The sequence below is a fragment of the Equus quagga genome, chromosome 14, assembly GCF_021613505.1.
Source record: "Equus quagga isolate Etosha38 chromosome 14, UCLA_HA_Equagga_1.0, whole genome shotgun sequence".
Lineage (NCBI taxonomy): Eukaryota > Metazoa > Chordata > Mammalia > Perissodactyla > Equidae > Equus > Equus quagga.
In genome coordinates this window covers 88,344,037-88,359,482 of record NC_060280.1, presented here as the reverse complement: position 1 = coordinate 88,359,482, position 15,446 = coordinate 88,344,037, and the positions used below count along the sequence as shown (strand labels likewise).

The following is a 15,446-nucleotide window of genomic DNA, read 5'->3' as shown; positions in this document are numbered from 1 at the left end:
GGACGCCCCTGTGCAGCCACAGCGCCAGTCTCACTTGTCACCTGCCAAGCCCAGGGCCATCGCTCCACCTTCACACGGCCCACACCTGCTCCGAGTCACTTGTCCCCGGCTGTCCGCTGTGGTCTCTGGGCGGCTGTTGGCTCAAACAAGAATCCAAACAAGCCGATGTGTTCTGTTTGTTGTGGTGTCATCCTGTTTGGAACGGTCCCTCTCCCCTTGACATTGACGAGAAGGAAGCAGCTCATTTGACCTTCGGAAGGTCCCCCAGTCAGCCTGTGCCTCCTGCCCTCATAGCTTCCATCGCCTGGTCGTTTTCTCGAAAGCTCGAGAGATTCCAGTTCACATTGTTGTCGTTGGCTGGAATGCTCTGTCCCCTCCGTCCACACCGCAGCCCCTGCTGGCCCCCATCCACACCGCCAAGCTTGGTTGCGGGCTCCGGGACAACAAGACCTGGACCTCATAAAGCTCCCACAGACGGAGCACCTGCTATTTTGTCAACCCCACAGGGTCCGGGTGCCGGAACCTCTGATGCTTGAGGGCTCAGAGGCACAGTGAGGTGACCAGAAGGGGCAGCGCGCCATTTAGAGGCCTGTCCTGTATCTGAATGACATCCCAGCTGGCTTGTGTGTGTGTGTGTGTGTTTCATTTTCCTGTCCTTGCCAGGCCAAGTTGCCTTTGCCATTTTAATGAGGCAGTAATACCTGCCAGGCACAGCTCTATAAACATGTTACCTAGTGGGAATTATTTGACCCTTTCCAGTCGGACCTCTCGTTGCCCCATTCCACAGCTCGGTGACACGAGGCCTGGGGTCACACAGCTGGGCACTGGCCATGCCCGTGACCAGCATGCCGGGCTGCCGGCTCTGCTCGGTGGACCCAGTCTCCCCTCCTTGGGAAGCCCTGATGTCTGGAAGCCCCCATGATCCCCACAGATGCCCCCAGGGTGCGTGGGGGGGTGGGGTGGCGTCTGTTCCCTGCCTGGGACGCAGCATGGGCCCGGGCTCCCCCTCCCTGCCCCGCTCGCTCGCTCCTCACGCCGATCTCTGCTCCCCAGATTCTTCTCCTGATCGACATCGAGCAGTCTTACATCAACACGAACCACGAGGACTTCATCGGATTCGCCAAGTATGTGCATTTCGGGACCGCGGCTGGCGGGGCAGCCCCGGTGGCCACCAGGCCCCGAGGGAGGCAGTCCAGTTGGGATTCCCTCAGCGGCCTGGGGGGCTCCCTGTCAGGGGTCCCGGGGTGAGGCATGGAGCCATCGGAGAGTTCTGGAAGCTTTCCTGGGCCAGTAGTGGCCCCCTCCCCAGTGCTTGGTTTAAGGAGACAAGTGCAGTCCTGTATCACACTCATGGGCAAAGGGCGAGGCTAGCCTGCATCTGGCGCCTCCTTCCCTGCAGGACTTCTCAGAGCTTTCATTTTCCCAGAGCCCCCTGCACACACTTGGCCTCTCACAGAGCGCCTCGCGGGCTTAGGGCTCCAGGGCTCCTCTTTGGGAAGTGCCGCCGGATCTCCATGGCTTCCATCCGTGCACTGTAGGTTAAAACCGGAACCTTCCAAAGCCCCAGAGGAGGGCCAGAGCAGGGAGCTCAGACTTCGGAGGATGTAGGCAGAAGTGCTAGTGGTCTCTGGCATGGCCCACTGCCCACTTCCATCGGCCCCTCCCCGCAGAGGTCTTGGGTGTCACACAGATTGTCCTGCCCACTCACAGAGGCCTTCTTGCCTGAGCCCCATAGAATCACAGATCGTCGGCGCCAGCTTCCTGGTGCTTAGTGAGCACATACTCCTGGTGCGCCTTCCCTGCCCCGACACAGTGAGCCGGCGCTCACCTGGGTCCCCAGCTCACAGGAAGGCCCCGTGCCAGGGACAGGCGTGCACCCCGGCGGTTAAGGTTCGGAGTGGTTAGTGCTGGGGCGGGGGCTGGGCAGGCCTGTGGGGGTCCAGAGGGCGGCCTTGTGGCCTGGCCTTGGGACTGCCTTCCTTGAGGTGGAACCTGCTAGAGCCCAGTGTTGGGCTGGCAGGCTGGGGCAAGGGAGTCTTTCTATCGGGGGTCTCTGCTGGGTTAAGTCGTTACCGGAGTGGAACATTTATCAGTGCACCAACACGGTTGGTTAAGCACCTGTTCTGTGCTGGGCGCTTGGTAGGTGAGTGGAATGAATGAATGAATGAATGAACGCTTGGTAGGTGAGTGGAATGAATGAATGAATGAATGAACGCTTGGTAGGTGAGTGGAATGAATGAATGAATGAATGAATGAGTGAGTGAGTGAGCGAGCGAATGGGGGCATGATCAGGAGTTCCCCCCCCCAGCCCAGTTGAGGCCAGGGCCCCGGCTGGGCTCTCTCGTCAGGGGAGGGGGAGGCTCCTTGCCACGGGCCGCCCCTCAGGCGGGCTTCTCAGAGCCTGGGCCCCCACGCCCCACTCTCCTGTCCCCCACAGCCGGGTGTGCGTGGGCTGAGAACGCCGGGCCCCTCTTTGGTTCACTGCTGTTTTCCTCACGGCGATGTCTCTGCTTCTCACACTTCATCCGCAGTTCCTTCTCACAATCTCTCCTGTTTTTCCTTTGACCACTCCACTCTTTCCTCTGGACTCCTGGGCCTTCCCACCTCCCCCAGCTGTTACTATACTGAGCAGCTGGTGACCGGGTGGGTATTGCCTGCTGTGTGCCTTCTCCCTGGTGTGTGAGCGGGGCGCCCTGACTGGGGGCGGGGCCCCAGGTGCCAGGCTCCACCCGGCCCAGGTACAAGCTGAGGCCTCAGCCCTGGGGGGACGTCCAGGGGCCCTCCAAATAGCCATGGAACCTTTGGACCGGGACACTGAACAAGCCAGCCTTGGGCCCTGCCCCTTCAGAGCCCAGAGGTGGCGGACACGTTGTCGTTGAGCAGATTGTCACAAAGATGAGACTTGGAAAGGAGGGTAGGTGCGGGTCTGTGAGAAGGGATCGAGGGATGTGGCCTGGAGAGACCTTCCTGGGGAAGTCGTGTCAGCCAGGTGACAGGCGAGGACCCCAGAGAGCGGTGGAGGCAGAAGGAAGGCTGAGGAGTATGGGAGAGCGGCATGGTGGAGGCACGAGGCCAGGCTCATCCCAGGAGGGCCCTGCAGGCCGGGGAGGACCCAGGACTGCCCCCGCCAGGCAGCAGGAAATCCCCCATAGGATCCAGGCAAGGGCAGGGATAGCCATGTGGGCTGCCCAGTGAGGGTGGGAGCCAGGAAGCCCCTAGGATGTCAGCAGCACCCAGCCATCGCTGTGTGTGGCGTAGTTTGGTCCTGTCTGCTTCAGACACTGTTGACCACACTCCTTCCTGAGCTTTGCTGTTCTGGGGTGCTTCTCACTGCCGCTAAACACGGAAAACAGGGCCCGGGGAAAAAGCCCTGAAATCAGTGAATGTTGGGGAAACCGTAGGGTAAATTCTGCCTCCATTCTTAATGTTCCAGCCTTTACTGATCCAGGAACAGAAGCCTGCTTCCTTAACACACACACACACACACACCAGAAGCCTGCTTCCTTACACATGCGCACAGGCGCGTGCACACACACACACACACTACCGTATCCAACAGTAAGTCCCCAGAAGCAGTCAGTAAAGGAGTAAACAAAGTGGTTTGCCTTTTCCTATTGTTCCGAAAGTTCCATCTAATGCAATACGACAAGAAAAGAAAATAGGACGTCTGAGTCCCAGGAGACACCAGTCGTTTGCAGGTGGAGATAGTAGAAAATACATTAGGACGAACAAGGGAGGTTGTAGGTGCCTCGTACAAAATACGTGGCCTTCATGTGCGTAGCTAGGAAACAGGATAGATGAGAAGAAAAGAGATCAGGACTAGACAAATAACAGAGCTTGTAGAAACACGCCCTGTTTACCTTGAGTGTCCTCAGCATTGGGTCAGGAGCCATCCCAGATGAGGCCATGGTGTTTTCATGGCGAGCAGCTGTCCCACGTCTGTTCTCCCGGGTCTGACGACCCCGTGGTCAGAGCCACTTAGCACCTGGTGCCGGGGTCAGGGATAGGAGGAGAGCGGGAAAAAGCCTCAAGTCTTCCCCACAAACAGCCTGGCACCCAGGTTGCCCTGCAGCCGCCGGGGCAGCCTTCCAGCTACCTGGAAATCCTGCCCCCTCTTGGAGGCCCCAGGATCACTGACCCCTGGGATTGGCTGGCACCCTCAGGAGCGGCCAAGATCAGGGCCTGGAAGCCTCCGTTTGACTCGATACCTCTGCTTGTTCCATGAGCCTGAGCTGTTTCCCTGGGGCAGGCCTGTGTGTGCAGGCAGCTTCTCTCCACCTCTGCCCGTAGCTGGTCACTCGGGCCCCTGAGGGACAGAACCCCCATCTGGGCCTCGAGGGCCGCTTGCTCCTTGTCCCTCCCGGTGTCTCGCCGCATGAGCCCTCTCTGTGCTTTGGTTTCAGCGCCCAGCAGAGGAGCACGCAGCTGAACAAGAAGAGGGCCATCCCCAACCAGGTAGCGCCCCCTGCAGGGCCCGCAGCTCCACCCTGGGGGCGGGAGGGCACGGAGGGACCCTGAGCCCAGCGCAATGCCCCGCCGGCTCCCCACGCCCCAGCCTCTCGAGGCCCCTCGGGTTTGGAGGTTCCAGGAAACCCGTCTTTGAGCCGAAGCTCTGGCAGGGCCACGGAGCGGATTTCACCCCTCTGCCTGCCCAGTCTGACAGTTAGAACGTGAACCTCAGCAGGGGTGCAGCTTGAGCCCCCGTGGTTTCTGCAGCCAAATGGGGTCCTGGCCCCAGAGACTCGGAGCCTGTGGGAAGGGGCCAGGTGGAGGCTGTGTGGCAACAGGCACTTCTGGGGGGCTTGGGGGTGCTGTGAGCCCCAAACCTGGAGAAAGCCAGAGCCACGCAAAGAGTTTTCTTCCCTGATGTCATGCCCCCGCCAGAGGCCTCGTGAAACACGAGCAGCCTTATATATGCCAGCAGTAGGTGCCTGTGATTTTTCTGTAAGAAAACACGTCATCTCTGCAAATATTCTTGCCAGCGTCCCTGCCTCTCCCCGTCGGGTGGGGGCGGGGGCCCTGCTGTTCAGCTCGCACGATCCTAGAGCCCTCTAGAAACGAAGGACGCAGCCCCTGCATGGTTATTTTGCGCTTGCCATAGGTAATACATACGTTGTTGCTTTTTTGTTTCGGGAGATGATAATGAATTAAATATTAACACCATGAATATAATTAATAGCATGTAATTTTTTTTCTTTTGCTGTTTTTTCCCCCTGCTCTTCTCTCCTCCCATTTTTGTGCCTCTGCTTTTTCTCTGTCCCCTCACGTCCCTTACGTCTCTTTTCCTCCGCCTGCTCCTCTTTGATTTACCCACAATCCTAACTTTGCATTTCAAAGGGGGAGATCTTGGTAAGTACCCACCTAGCGTGGTAGCAAATGGTAGACAGCTTAGTGGTGGTGGAGACCCCGCCACCCCGTAACGTTCCCTACCCCCCAGATTAACAGAACAACTAAAAGTCAAGCTAACTGGAAACCCCGTGCTGCGTCCCATGCTGGGCATGGCTTGTGCCTGGGCATAAGCAGACTGACAGATACTAACCTCCCATGCGGCCCATTCCTGACAGAGTGACCTAGTTTCCTGTAGGTCAGGGTTGGCAAATACTCAGCTAACACCCCCCACCTCCCTCTCCTCACATCCCCGGCCAGGGAAAATTTTGCTCAAGCCCTGCTGGAACTTGTTCTTGCCACTGCCACCAATTTGTCTCCAATGCAGACATCACCATGCAGAAATTTTCCCCGCCTGTGCTCACGGCAGACATTGCTAATTGATCCAGCTCGCTTTCCCTTGTGCCTCTCGCCTGTCCTGTGCCCATGGCAGACATGGCTAATCAATCCTGGCACTCTTCTCTGAGCATGCAGCCACTCCCCATTCTGTGGCAGACGTGACTAACTGATCAAGGAATTTTTTTTTTCCACGGGAGAGCTCTGCATGTAACACCTTTCCTATACCCATGACAGACATGACAAATTGGTTAGGGAACTCACTCCCGGATGCTGCCACTCTCTGCTGCCTCTGTGGCAGATATGATGACTGATTAGGTCATTCTGTTCCACTTTCCCCTTCCCTTCTCCTTTACCAGTGGCAGACATCACTAATTGATCCCAGCATCCTTGTCCCTCTGTGCCCGGAATTCTCACGGTGCTCGGGCAGCTCCTGTCCGTTGATGGGCGTGCTCCTCCCCACATGAACAGTATTTGCCATCCCTGCTGTAGGAAACTTCTCTCTGGGTGGCCCCACCTTGTGGGGAGCAGGGGCTGCTCGCATCTGAGAGTTGAGCTCAGTTCAAGGGCTCACCTCCATGCAGCTGGCTTCAGCCCCAGCTCTCCTCCTCGGAGAGCACAGCCTGGTCCCGCAGCCCTGACAGAAGCCCCTTCTCCAGGATGTTCTCACTGCCAGCCCCCGAGGCGCTGGGTGGCCCACGGCTGTCCTCTGACAGGGCCCAGAAGTTGCGGATAGGGTCTGCTGGGGCGGGGGGTGCTGGCGGGAGGAATGACCGGCCCCTGGGCCCATGGTTCCTGCTTTCCCCCTGCGTCATCCCCAGTGCCCTTTGAACTTGAGGAGTGTTCTCCCTTCTAGCAGCCCAGGGGCCTGCATCTCCCTGCACCCTGAGAGGTTTGGTCATTCTGTATTCCCCTGGCCACAAAGCCCAGCCCTGCCATGTGCGTGGCTGTGGTCCCTTGGTGTCCCAGCCGTGGTTTCCACCCCTGCCTGGGGTCTCAGGCTGGGACACTCGCCCAGGGGGGAGGCCGGCCTCCCCTGCTGGGGGCCCAGCTGTGCCGCTTCCTGCTGCCCCGGTGGCCCTCCTGCCTGCCCGCAGCGTGCCTGTGTGCCTGTCGCTGTGCATCCTGGAGCACCGGGGCCCCGCCTGCCTCTTCTGTCCCCCAGCCTTCCCGTCTAAGCTCAGTGCCCTTAGGCACAGATCTGGTTTTCACTTTCCTCTGGACTAGCCCCTGGGTCTCCCGCCCCCAGCCGGCCCCTCCCCCAGGTGGGGTTTCATCTCTGACCTCACTTGGGCTTCCACATGGCCAGCTCTCAGGATGGCCTGAGAGGAAGGGGACTTCAGGACTCCTCCAGGCCTAACCAGCAGCCTCCTGCCCCAAGGTGCGCCACTCCCAGCGTGGCCTCCGCAGAGCCCCCACCCCATGGCCACATGCCCCACAGCACAGCCGGAGCCCACCAGCCAGCTCTGACTGCTACTAACCGAGGGTGGCCGCTGGCAAGCCAGGCCTCCAAGGGCTAGTCAGGGCACCTCTGCCCCCTCGGGAAGCAGGCTGGGCCCAGGGTTTCTTCACCTCTGCCCTCCCTCCCCTGCTCAGTGACTGCCGTTGGGAAGCATCCGCTCTGTGCCCGGGGTGGGCTGGGACAAGGTGAGCCCCCGGCCCCCGGGGGGAGTGCAGGAGCAGACCCCAACAGAGACCCGTGCAGCTGTGGGCTGCAGTAGTTGCCAGAAGCAGGGGCTCCTTCGTGGCTGCTCTGAGAGCCGGCCTCGGGGCTGAGTCTGGGGACCAGCCCTGCCCTCGGCGTGACCAGGCATCCTGCTTCACGGACGGGGGCTTTCCCAGGACTCGAACCTTTAAGTGGTAACCCTGGGCGTCCTGAGCAATTGGAGTTGAGTTGGTCACCCCACTGCCAGGGAAGAGACTGACCTCGTCCGCCAGGCAGCCACGGTCCGGCAGGTGCCAAAGACCGTGAGACTCCCCAGTCCTGTCTCGTCATCCCATGGAGGGGTGGGCTGTGCCCTTGGCCTTAACGAGCTGCCAGGTGGCATCGCATGCTGTTGCCAACCTGGGCAGGGCCTTCAGTGCAGCTCAGGGGTCCCTAGGTTCTCTGGCCACCTCCGCCTTCATGGTCTCTGAGGCTCGGAGCCCATGTCCAGCCCCAGGAGAGACCAGGGCGTCCAGCTGGTGGCCCTGTTAAGGTCTGAGAGGCCTGGGGCAGGTTGGGGTAGGCAGGCTGAAGCCGCTGCTGAGGCCCACCCTGTAGGAAGGCACGGGGGCCCCAGAGGCATCCCCGATGCTCCTGCCCTGCCTGCCCTGGGGGGTCGACGCCAGCCCTTCCCAGCTGTCCGTGGCCACGCAGAGCACACCGTGTAGCTTGGCACAGTCTGTCGCTGCTTTGGCCGCAGGCAGCTGTGTCTGTGCCTCCTCGTGCTTCCCGCTGCCCCAGGGTCCCCAGTGCAGTGCGGTGGCGGCTCTGGCCCCCACGTGTCTCCATGGCCCAGGAAACAGGGGAACGTGGTCCCCAGGCTGCCTGCATTTAGCTGTCCGGTGAGTCCCCCGTGCAGGCCTGGGTTCTGCCTCCCGCTCAGATGACAGCTACAGCCGGACGAGCCCCATCCGGGGTCTCCTAGCCCAGAACCCCTACATGTCAGTCAGAGAAAAGGGGGCCTGCCGGGCTGGAAGCGGGACCTCCTGTGGGTCCCTCGAGGCGCGTCTTCATCCTTATACTCGGAAAAGAGCCTGTGGGGCAGGAAGCCCCGGGGCAGGCAGCAGAGTCGAGGCCGCATGTGGAGCCTGTGCCACTCAGCCGGAACAGGAGAGAGCCGCCCCACTGTGGGCGGCTCCAGCCGGGACCCCTCCTCTGGGCCCCTTTGGGCCGGGCATCCCTCTTGCTGCCTGTGCTGACTCAGCCTATCCCCGTGCCCCTGTGGGCTCCCGGGTGGTTCTCCATCACCCCAGGGCTGGGAGTGGGCTGGTGATGGCTGCTGGTTTCCAATGGGAAGTTGGCTGGGTGTTGGTTTCCAGCAGAAGGTGCTTGGGGCAACGCGGAGTTGGGGAGCCTGGAGGTGTCTGTCGTGGTCCCTGGCTTCCCAGCTGGCTGGGGCGCTATGCACTGCTTTTGGGGCGGCCGGGCTGGGCGGTGGGCGCCGTCCCCGCTGAGCTGCGCCCTCTCCTCCAGGTGATCCGCAGGGGCTGGCTGACCATCAACAACATCAGCCTGATGAAGGGCGGCTCCAAGGAGTACTGGTTTGTGCTGACGGCCGAGTCCCTGTCCTGGTACAAGGATGAGGAGGTGAGTGGCCAGCGGAGATGGGGTGTTCGGGAGAGAGCGGGCGGGCGCTCCCTCGTTCCTTCCAGAAAGGTTCCCTGAGCGCCACTGTGCTCAGATCTCCCCGTGGGGATGGTGACGGGCGGGGGCTGGAGGCTGGGCCAGGCACGCACATCACGCCCCAGCCCCTCACAGCCCCCTGCAGGGTCCGGCCTGCAAAGTCACAGGGAGGGAGGCCATGGCTCTCAGGGGGGCACCGCCTGGGTCAGGGTCTCAGGCTCACAGCCAGGCTGCTGGGGCGCAGGGCTTCCATTGTCTGCAGCCTCCATGGGCTCAGCCAGACCCTTAGCCTCCTGGGGCCTCAGTTTCCCCATCTGCAGTGGCCCCCGCCTCCTGTGAGGTGCGCAGCTCTCATATCTGTCTTTGGAACGTCTCACATGTGCTTGTCCTTGTCAGAGGAGGTCCCTGGGAGCAGGAATTGTATCTGGAGGGGCAGCACCGCTTGCTGCCCTGTGATGGGGGCTCCAGGATCCCGTGGGCAGGGGCTCGCCCCCGCTGTCCAGAGAAGGGAAGGAGGGCTCTGCTCCCGCACCCCCAACCAGAGTCCCGTCACCTGGCCACTGTGTGTCACTCACTTGGGATGGCACAGCCACCAGCATGGCCTTGGGGCCCTCACAGGAGGAGCCAGGTTCCGTGCTCACACCTTGATCCACCCTGCCCCGCTCTCCTCCCCTTGGGGGTCTGGGGGAGCCCCTGAGGCCCACACCCAGGGTCTCCCTGGCAGCTGAGACTGCCCCAGCCCAACCGGGTGAATTTCCACCCAGGCTTGGAGAGGAGGCCGGGACAGCTCTGTGGGGACCCCAGGGTGGCCCTCAGGTTTATGAAGCCCCTGCCCTGCACCAGGCTCTCTGGCTGAGAGAGCCCACTGAGGCCTCACGCGGAGGGCACCCTCCTCCCCCTCCTCAGGAAATCTTGACACTCTGTCTGTCAGGGATGAAACTGAGGCTCCGAGCAGTGACTTGCCCCGTGTCACAGAGCGGGAAAGGGTCCCCAGGTGGGGGGAACAGGGCGTGCACTCCCTGATCCCAGAGACACCTTAGACCCGGCCTGGACCACGCCCCCGTGGCCAGGCCAGATGTGGAGCCAACGACGGAGGATGCCTGGGGTGAAATGTCATCATCCCACTCCACACGAGGCCAGAGACTCATCCCTGGAACCTTCTAGAGCCTCACGGGCCCGAGCCGCCGAGAGACCCTGCCTGGGTGACTGTTTCTAAACGAGGCGTGCGGGGGATGGTGTCCAGGACCCCAGAGCGAGCAAGCCTCAGGGGGTTGGGATATAGAGTGGCGAGACCAGGCATTCCTCAAGGACCCCGGGTGGCCCGATCTGCTCCTCAAAATGGCCGGAGTTGGGGTGGGGATGATGCTGCCACACGTCTTTCCCTTTCTGCCCCCACAGTCTGGAACCCAGTCTGCTCTGTGGGGTGTCAGCTGTCGGGCAACTGAGGTTTGGTCCCCGCCTCTGGGCGCTGGGGTCCCCAGGGCAGGAGCGCCAGCTTGGCGACAGCCTTGGACAGCTGTCAAGGGGCTTGTGGTCGGTCTGCTGCGCGACACCCTTGCGACTCAGTTCTAGGAGCTTCTCTTCTTTCACTTAAGGAGGGGCCCTTCGTTTTTCCCTCCTCTGGGGGTTGGAAGTGGGAGCCCCCGACGCTCCCTTGGGCCCCAGACCAGAGGCAGGGGAGGCGCTGGGAGGAGGGTCGAGCACCCGCCGGGTTGTAAGAATCAGATGCCCATGACAGGCCCCATGGCCCCGACACAAGCGGTGAAGATGGGAGGGGGCAGGAGCGCAGTCTTGTCCCCCTGCCCCAGGCAGGATGCCCACAGGGGCCTCAGAGTCACACATTTGGCCCCCGGGGCCAGACCCACTTCTCAGAGGGAGGCCAGGTGTCTGTATTCCTTTATTTAAAAAGTAACTGCTGGGAGGCAGGCACAGCGGGGGGCAGGAAGAGGGGAACCCTTGGCGGGGCCCCCACTCGGACATCAGGGCTCCGTGCGCCCATCCCAGAGCCTCTTCTCCCCCCAGGCCCGTCTTGACTCCAGATCTTTCATCCACAACTCCAGCCCAGGGGACGGGGTGCTGGGCCAGGGCACTCACCTCGGGTCGGCCTCCCCGTGGGGCGGCGGCCAGTTCGGGGGGCCGTCGCCGCGCCGCTGCCCGGGCCCAGCCTAACCAATGTGCAGACTACTGTACACATTCGGAGCCCCCTGAACAGGTAGTCTGAACACTGGGCGGGCGGGGCCGGCTGTCCATCCGTGGCCCCCCGTGGGGCCACTGCGCCTCCACCTCCGAGCGGGCGAGGAGGCCGCTGTTCCGTTCGCGACCGTCGCTCCGGCTCTTGTGACGTGGCAGGGCTGCTCGCATCTGGAGCAAGCTGTGGGTTTTCAGGAAATCCTAAGCCTGGGGTGGGGGAGGCGGGTGGGATGGGCGGGCCGCAGGGCCCAGGTCCCTGGCCTCTGTGCGCAGGAGAAGGGCCCCTTGAGGGTCGGGGTGGGGCAGGGCGCACGCACGCCTCGGTGTGTGTCTCCGGGGTGTGTTTGTGCCCTGGGTGTGCGGGTGTGCGTGCCGGCAGCATCGGGAAGGCGGCCGCCACGCTCGGGGCGGGATCGCTCTGTAAACAGTTCCAGATGTGGCGGCTCGCTGGGGCCCAAGAGGACCGTGACTCAGTTCCTTGGCCCGGCCAGCCGGCTGGAAGCTTCCTGCCTCCGCACGCCACAGGATGGGGGCAGCCAAGGCCCTTGCACGACTTCCGGGGAGGGAGCCCGACCCCTGCCCCCTGCCCTGGCCCCTTCTAAAGCCCCCCGAAACTTCCCGAGGCCAGAGGGATCTGGGCCCACCCTTCCTTCGCTGCCCTCCCTCCCTAGGACTCCCACCTCTCTGCCCACCGGGCCCCTGTCCCTGCGTCATCACAGCTCAACCTGGGGAAGTACTCTGTCCTTCGTGCTTGCCCAGAGCCCGATGGGCTGACCTCGGAGCCGAGACATACAGACAAAGACAGACAAAAGAAAACCCTAGTACCTCTTATGCTCACCTCCATCCTCACTCTGCACTTTGGGGGCAGGACTCCTGTCTGCCTTTGGCAGATGAGGAAACTGAGGCACACGGGGGCGGTGACGCCCCCAAGGGCACATGGCCGGAGGTGCCGAGACCGGGTGAGCTCCGGCTGCCACTCCCCCCTCCCTTCCCATGGGCCTGAGACTCAGCCAGCCCCCACCAGGACCCCCTGCCACTTCCCCTCGGTCACCGGGTCTGCTCCTGACTGTGGAGGTGGCGGCCATGTGGGGCTGCGTTCTGGGCCTTCCAGTGGACAGAGACAGGACACACACGACAAAGCCAGCTGCCGACTGAGGGGCAGACGTGTCCCCTCCAGAGCCACCCAGAGGTGAAAGAGAGGGCCGTGCAGAGACCCTGGCGGTGGGTCCCCCATGCCTGGCTTCTGGAGGTCTGCTGTAGCCCAGTGCACCCACTGTGTGGCCCTGGGCAGCCAGCTTCCCTCTCTGTGCGCGACGTTTCCCTGGCGGCGACCGGGGGCAGTTCCGTGAGCTGGTGGATGAGCAGCTGCGCGTGGTCGTTGAGAGCTGCTGTGGGCCAGGTGGGCATGGGGGGCAGGGGGCCTGGACGCTGTCCTCTCGTTCCTGATTTAGGAAACCTGGTTAATGCGCACGCACACACACAGCGCCTGTGAGGACTAGCAGTGATGCGCTTGCAGGCCCAGCCCCGTGGTGCCAAGCCAATGGCGGTGGGTGAGCGTTGGGCTCTGGAACACGACTGCCAGCCCCGCACTCGCCATAAGGGCCGCCCTGCCCCATGCTCGATGGGCGCTTCCTGAACACGGCTGCCCCTGGGAAGCAGGGACCCCTCTGCGGCTTTGGGGCTCTGGCATCGGCTCAGCGGGGCCTTGCTGTCCAGCTCCGGGACTGTCCGCAGCTGCCCAGGCGTAAATCCCTGCCCCGCCCCCATCTGCCGCCCGCCCCCCGTGCCTCAGTCTCCCTCTCTGTGAAGCGGGATTGCAGTGGTGACTCGCTTTCGGGCTCCTTGCGAAGCCGTAGCCGAGTTGACGGTTCCATCTGCTCGGCCTGGAGGGGAGAAGGGGTTGGACTCGGGGTAGTCAGAACTGGCCGGTTCTGAGCATCCACCATGTGTCAGCTGTGACCAAAACAGTTGCCCTGCCCTCAGGAAGTGACGAGTCAGTCCGGGTGACAGAGGGTGACTCAGGTCACTAAGTGGTGTGTTGTGTTATGTCGGGGAAGGAGGGACGTGAGAGCGTGCGGGGTGGGGTCAGGGCGGGCCGTGCCAGGAGGGTCCCCTGTGCACAGAGATGTGACAGAGGCCAGGAAGGAGCCCTGGGCGCGTTGCGGGGAGGGCCACTCCAGGCAGAGGCCCAGTTGTGCAAAGGCCCTGGGGTGGAAGCCCTCTGGGATGTGCAGGGAGCATCACGGAGGCCAGCATGGCCAAGGCAGCGCAATCAAGAGGGAGGGTGGTAGCAGGTGAGTTAATCCAAGTAGAGTGACCAGCGTTGGTGATGGCCCTCAAGGTGGGGTCCCATCCGGGGCATCGCAGGTCCTCAGTGAAACAGCCCGGCATGACCACTCCCTTTCTGCCCTCAGGAGAAAGAGAAGAAGTACATGCTGCCTCTGGACAACCTCAAAATCCGCGACGTGGAGAAGGGTTTCATGTCCAACAAGCACGTCTTCGCCATCTTCAACACAGAGCAGAGGTGGGCCCCTGGCCCGGAGGGGAGGGTGTGAAGGCCGCCAGACTCCGCCTCGGACAACCCCCGCCTGGGGCTCACCTTCCAGAAAGGGGGTGCGCAGGGAGGGCTCTGGGCAGAGGAGGGGGCACCCGGCTCTGTGCGCACGGCGCCCTCTGGTGGCCTTGGGCGGAATAGGGGGGCCGGAGACCAGGGTGATGTTGCTGGGGCTGGACCCAAGGGAGCCCTGGAAGAAGTGGGGGATTCTGGTAGACTCAGACAGAGCCGACCCAGCTCCGCCTGGTCGGGGTGGGTGAGAGGCCTCACCGGCGACCCTGAGCTCCCGCAAGTGGGAAGGGCGGAGGCAGGGTAGGTCTGGGACAGTCAGGCTGGGTGGGGCTCTGCTGGGACACCAGGGGCATCAGGGAGGCAGCTGGGTGGTACAGGGGTCTGGTGTTTGGGCCGAATCCCTGGGCGAGTGTAGACAGAGAAGAGAAGGACCCAGAAGGCCCTTGGTGAGTCCATCCCTGGGGCACTGGTGGGAGACACGAGCACAAGCCAAGACGCCTTCCTCAGCTCAGGGAGAGACCTGGGTGGCAGCTGGTCCGAGAGCAGGAGGAAGCCGAGCGGGGACCAGGGGCCCTGCCCAGACTCACACCTGCCCCATTCAGGAACCGGGACCACAGAGTCAGGGGTATCGGTCAGCCCAGGCCTGGTGACTTTTCAGGACCGGCCAGCAGGCATTGACGTCCTCACCACTGATCCCACGACCAACTGCCCCACTGCCCATCCCCACCCCCCAGTTCCAGCCAAGCCTCCTGGTTTGCATGAGAGAAGTTCTGTCCTGGCCTAAAGCTCTGAGCCCCAGGCTGGCCACCTGCTGCCTCCAAAACCCTTTATAGCTCTTTCAGACTCCTCCTTCCCTACCCCCGCCACCCCCCATGGTGCACTGGCGACCCTGGGCTCTGAGGTGGGACAGCCTGCTGGGAAGCTCGTCCTGGCTGTGTGACTGGGCAGCTGTCCCACCTTCCTGGCCCTGTGCAGGGGGGTGAAGATACTACCTGATACATCATTTAGGAGTGAGTTCAGGAAACCAGGAATAAGAGTAGTGGAAACAAGATCAGAGTTTGGTATTTTTATGTAAATCAAGTTTAGACTTTACCATCGAGGGCAGGGGGGGCAGCTCCATAGGCCTCCAGGCCCAGGCGCCCCTCCTTATTCCTCAGCCTTCTTCCTCTTTGTCCAAGATGGCTGCCCAAACTCCAGCCATCATGATGATGTTCCAGGAAAGAGGAAGACCCATTGTGAGGCCATGCCTAACCTCAAACCCAGGTCTTGCTCAAAGGCTGAGATGGCGTGGCCACACCTGCCCTGTGAATCGGGATAGTGTGCGTGTGGCACGGTTCCTGGCCTGTAGGACACTGTCTGCAAGCTCTGGTTACTGTCCATCCAATTTCCTCCAACCTGTGGCTCCGCACCCCTTTTGGGCCCACAGACACATTTGCCCAGCATCTCAGAAGCCTTTGCTGGGAGTCCAGGTCCCATCCCTGGACGGCCCCACACCCCCAGCCCCCAGGAATCTGACACGTTCTAAACCTTCACTGTCCAGGGCAGTAGCCACTGGTGTGTGTGGCTATTTAAATAGGAATTGATGGAAATTAGAATTTTAAATTGACTTCCTTGGCCCTTGGCCCCTTCCTTGTGCTCAGA

The 15,446-nt window shown here is 62.1% G+C and overlaps 1 protein-coding gene across 7 annotated transcripts in view; it reads left to right on the top strand.

Annotated features, from left to right (window-relative positions):
• DNM2 (dynamin 2) overlaps nucleotides 1-15,446 on the top strand; it is a 79,259-nt gene that overhangs the window by 57,296 nt on the left and 6,517 nt on the right. For 5 of the 7 annotated variants that reach the window (XM_046637989.1, XM_046637986.1, XM_046637984.1 and 2 more), the window contains exons 12-16: nucleotides 1,054-1,124; nucleotides 4,404-4,455; nucleotides 5,338-5,349; nucleotides 8,900-9,013; nucleotides 13,654-13,763. In XM_046637989.1, the coding sequence (XP_046493945.1) occupies nucleotides 1,054-1,124; nucleotides 4,404-4,455; nucleotides 5,338-5,349; nucleotides 8,900-9,013; nucleotides 13,654-13,763 (359 nt within the window). The remainder of the gene's footprint in view (nucleotides 1-1,053; nucleotides 1,125-4,403; nucleotides 4,456-5,337; nucleotides 5,350-8,899; nucleotides 9,014-13,653; nucleotides 13,764-15,446) is intronic. The other 2 variants (XM_046637988.1, XM_046637987.1) reach the window with 1 other exon arrangement.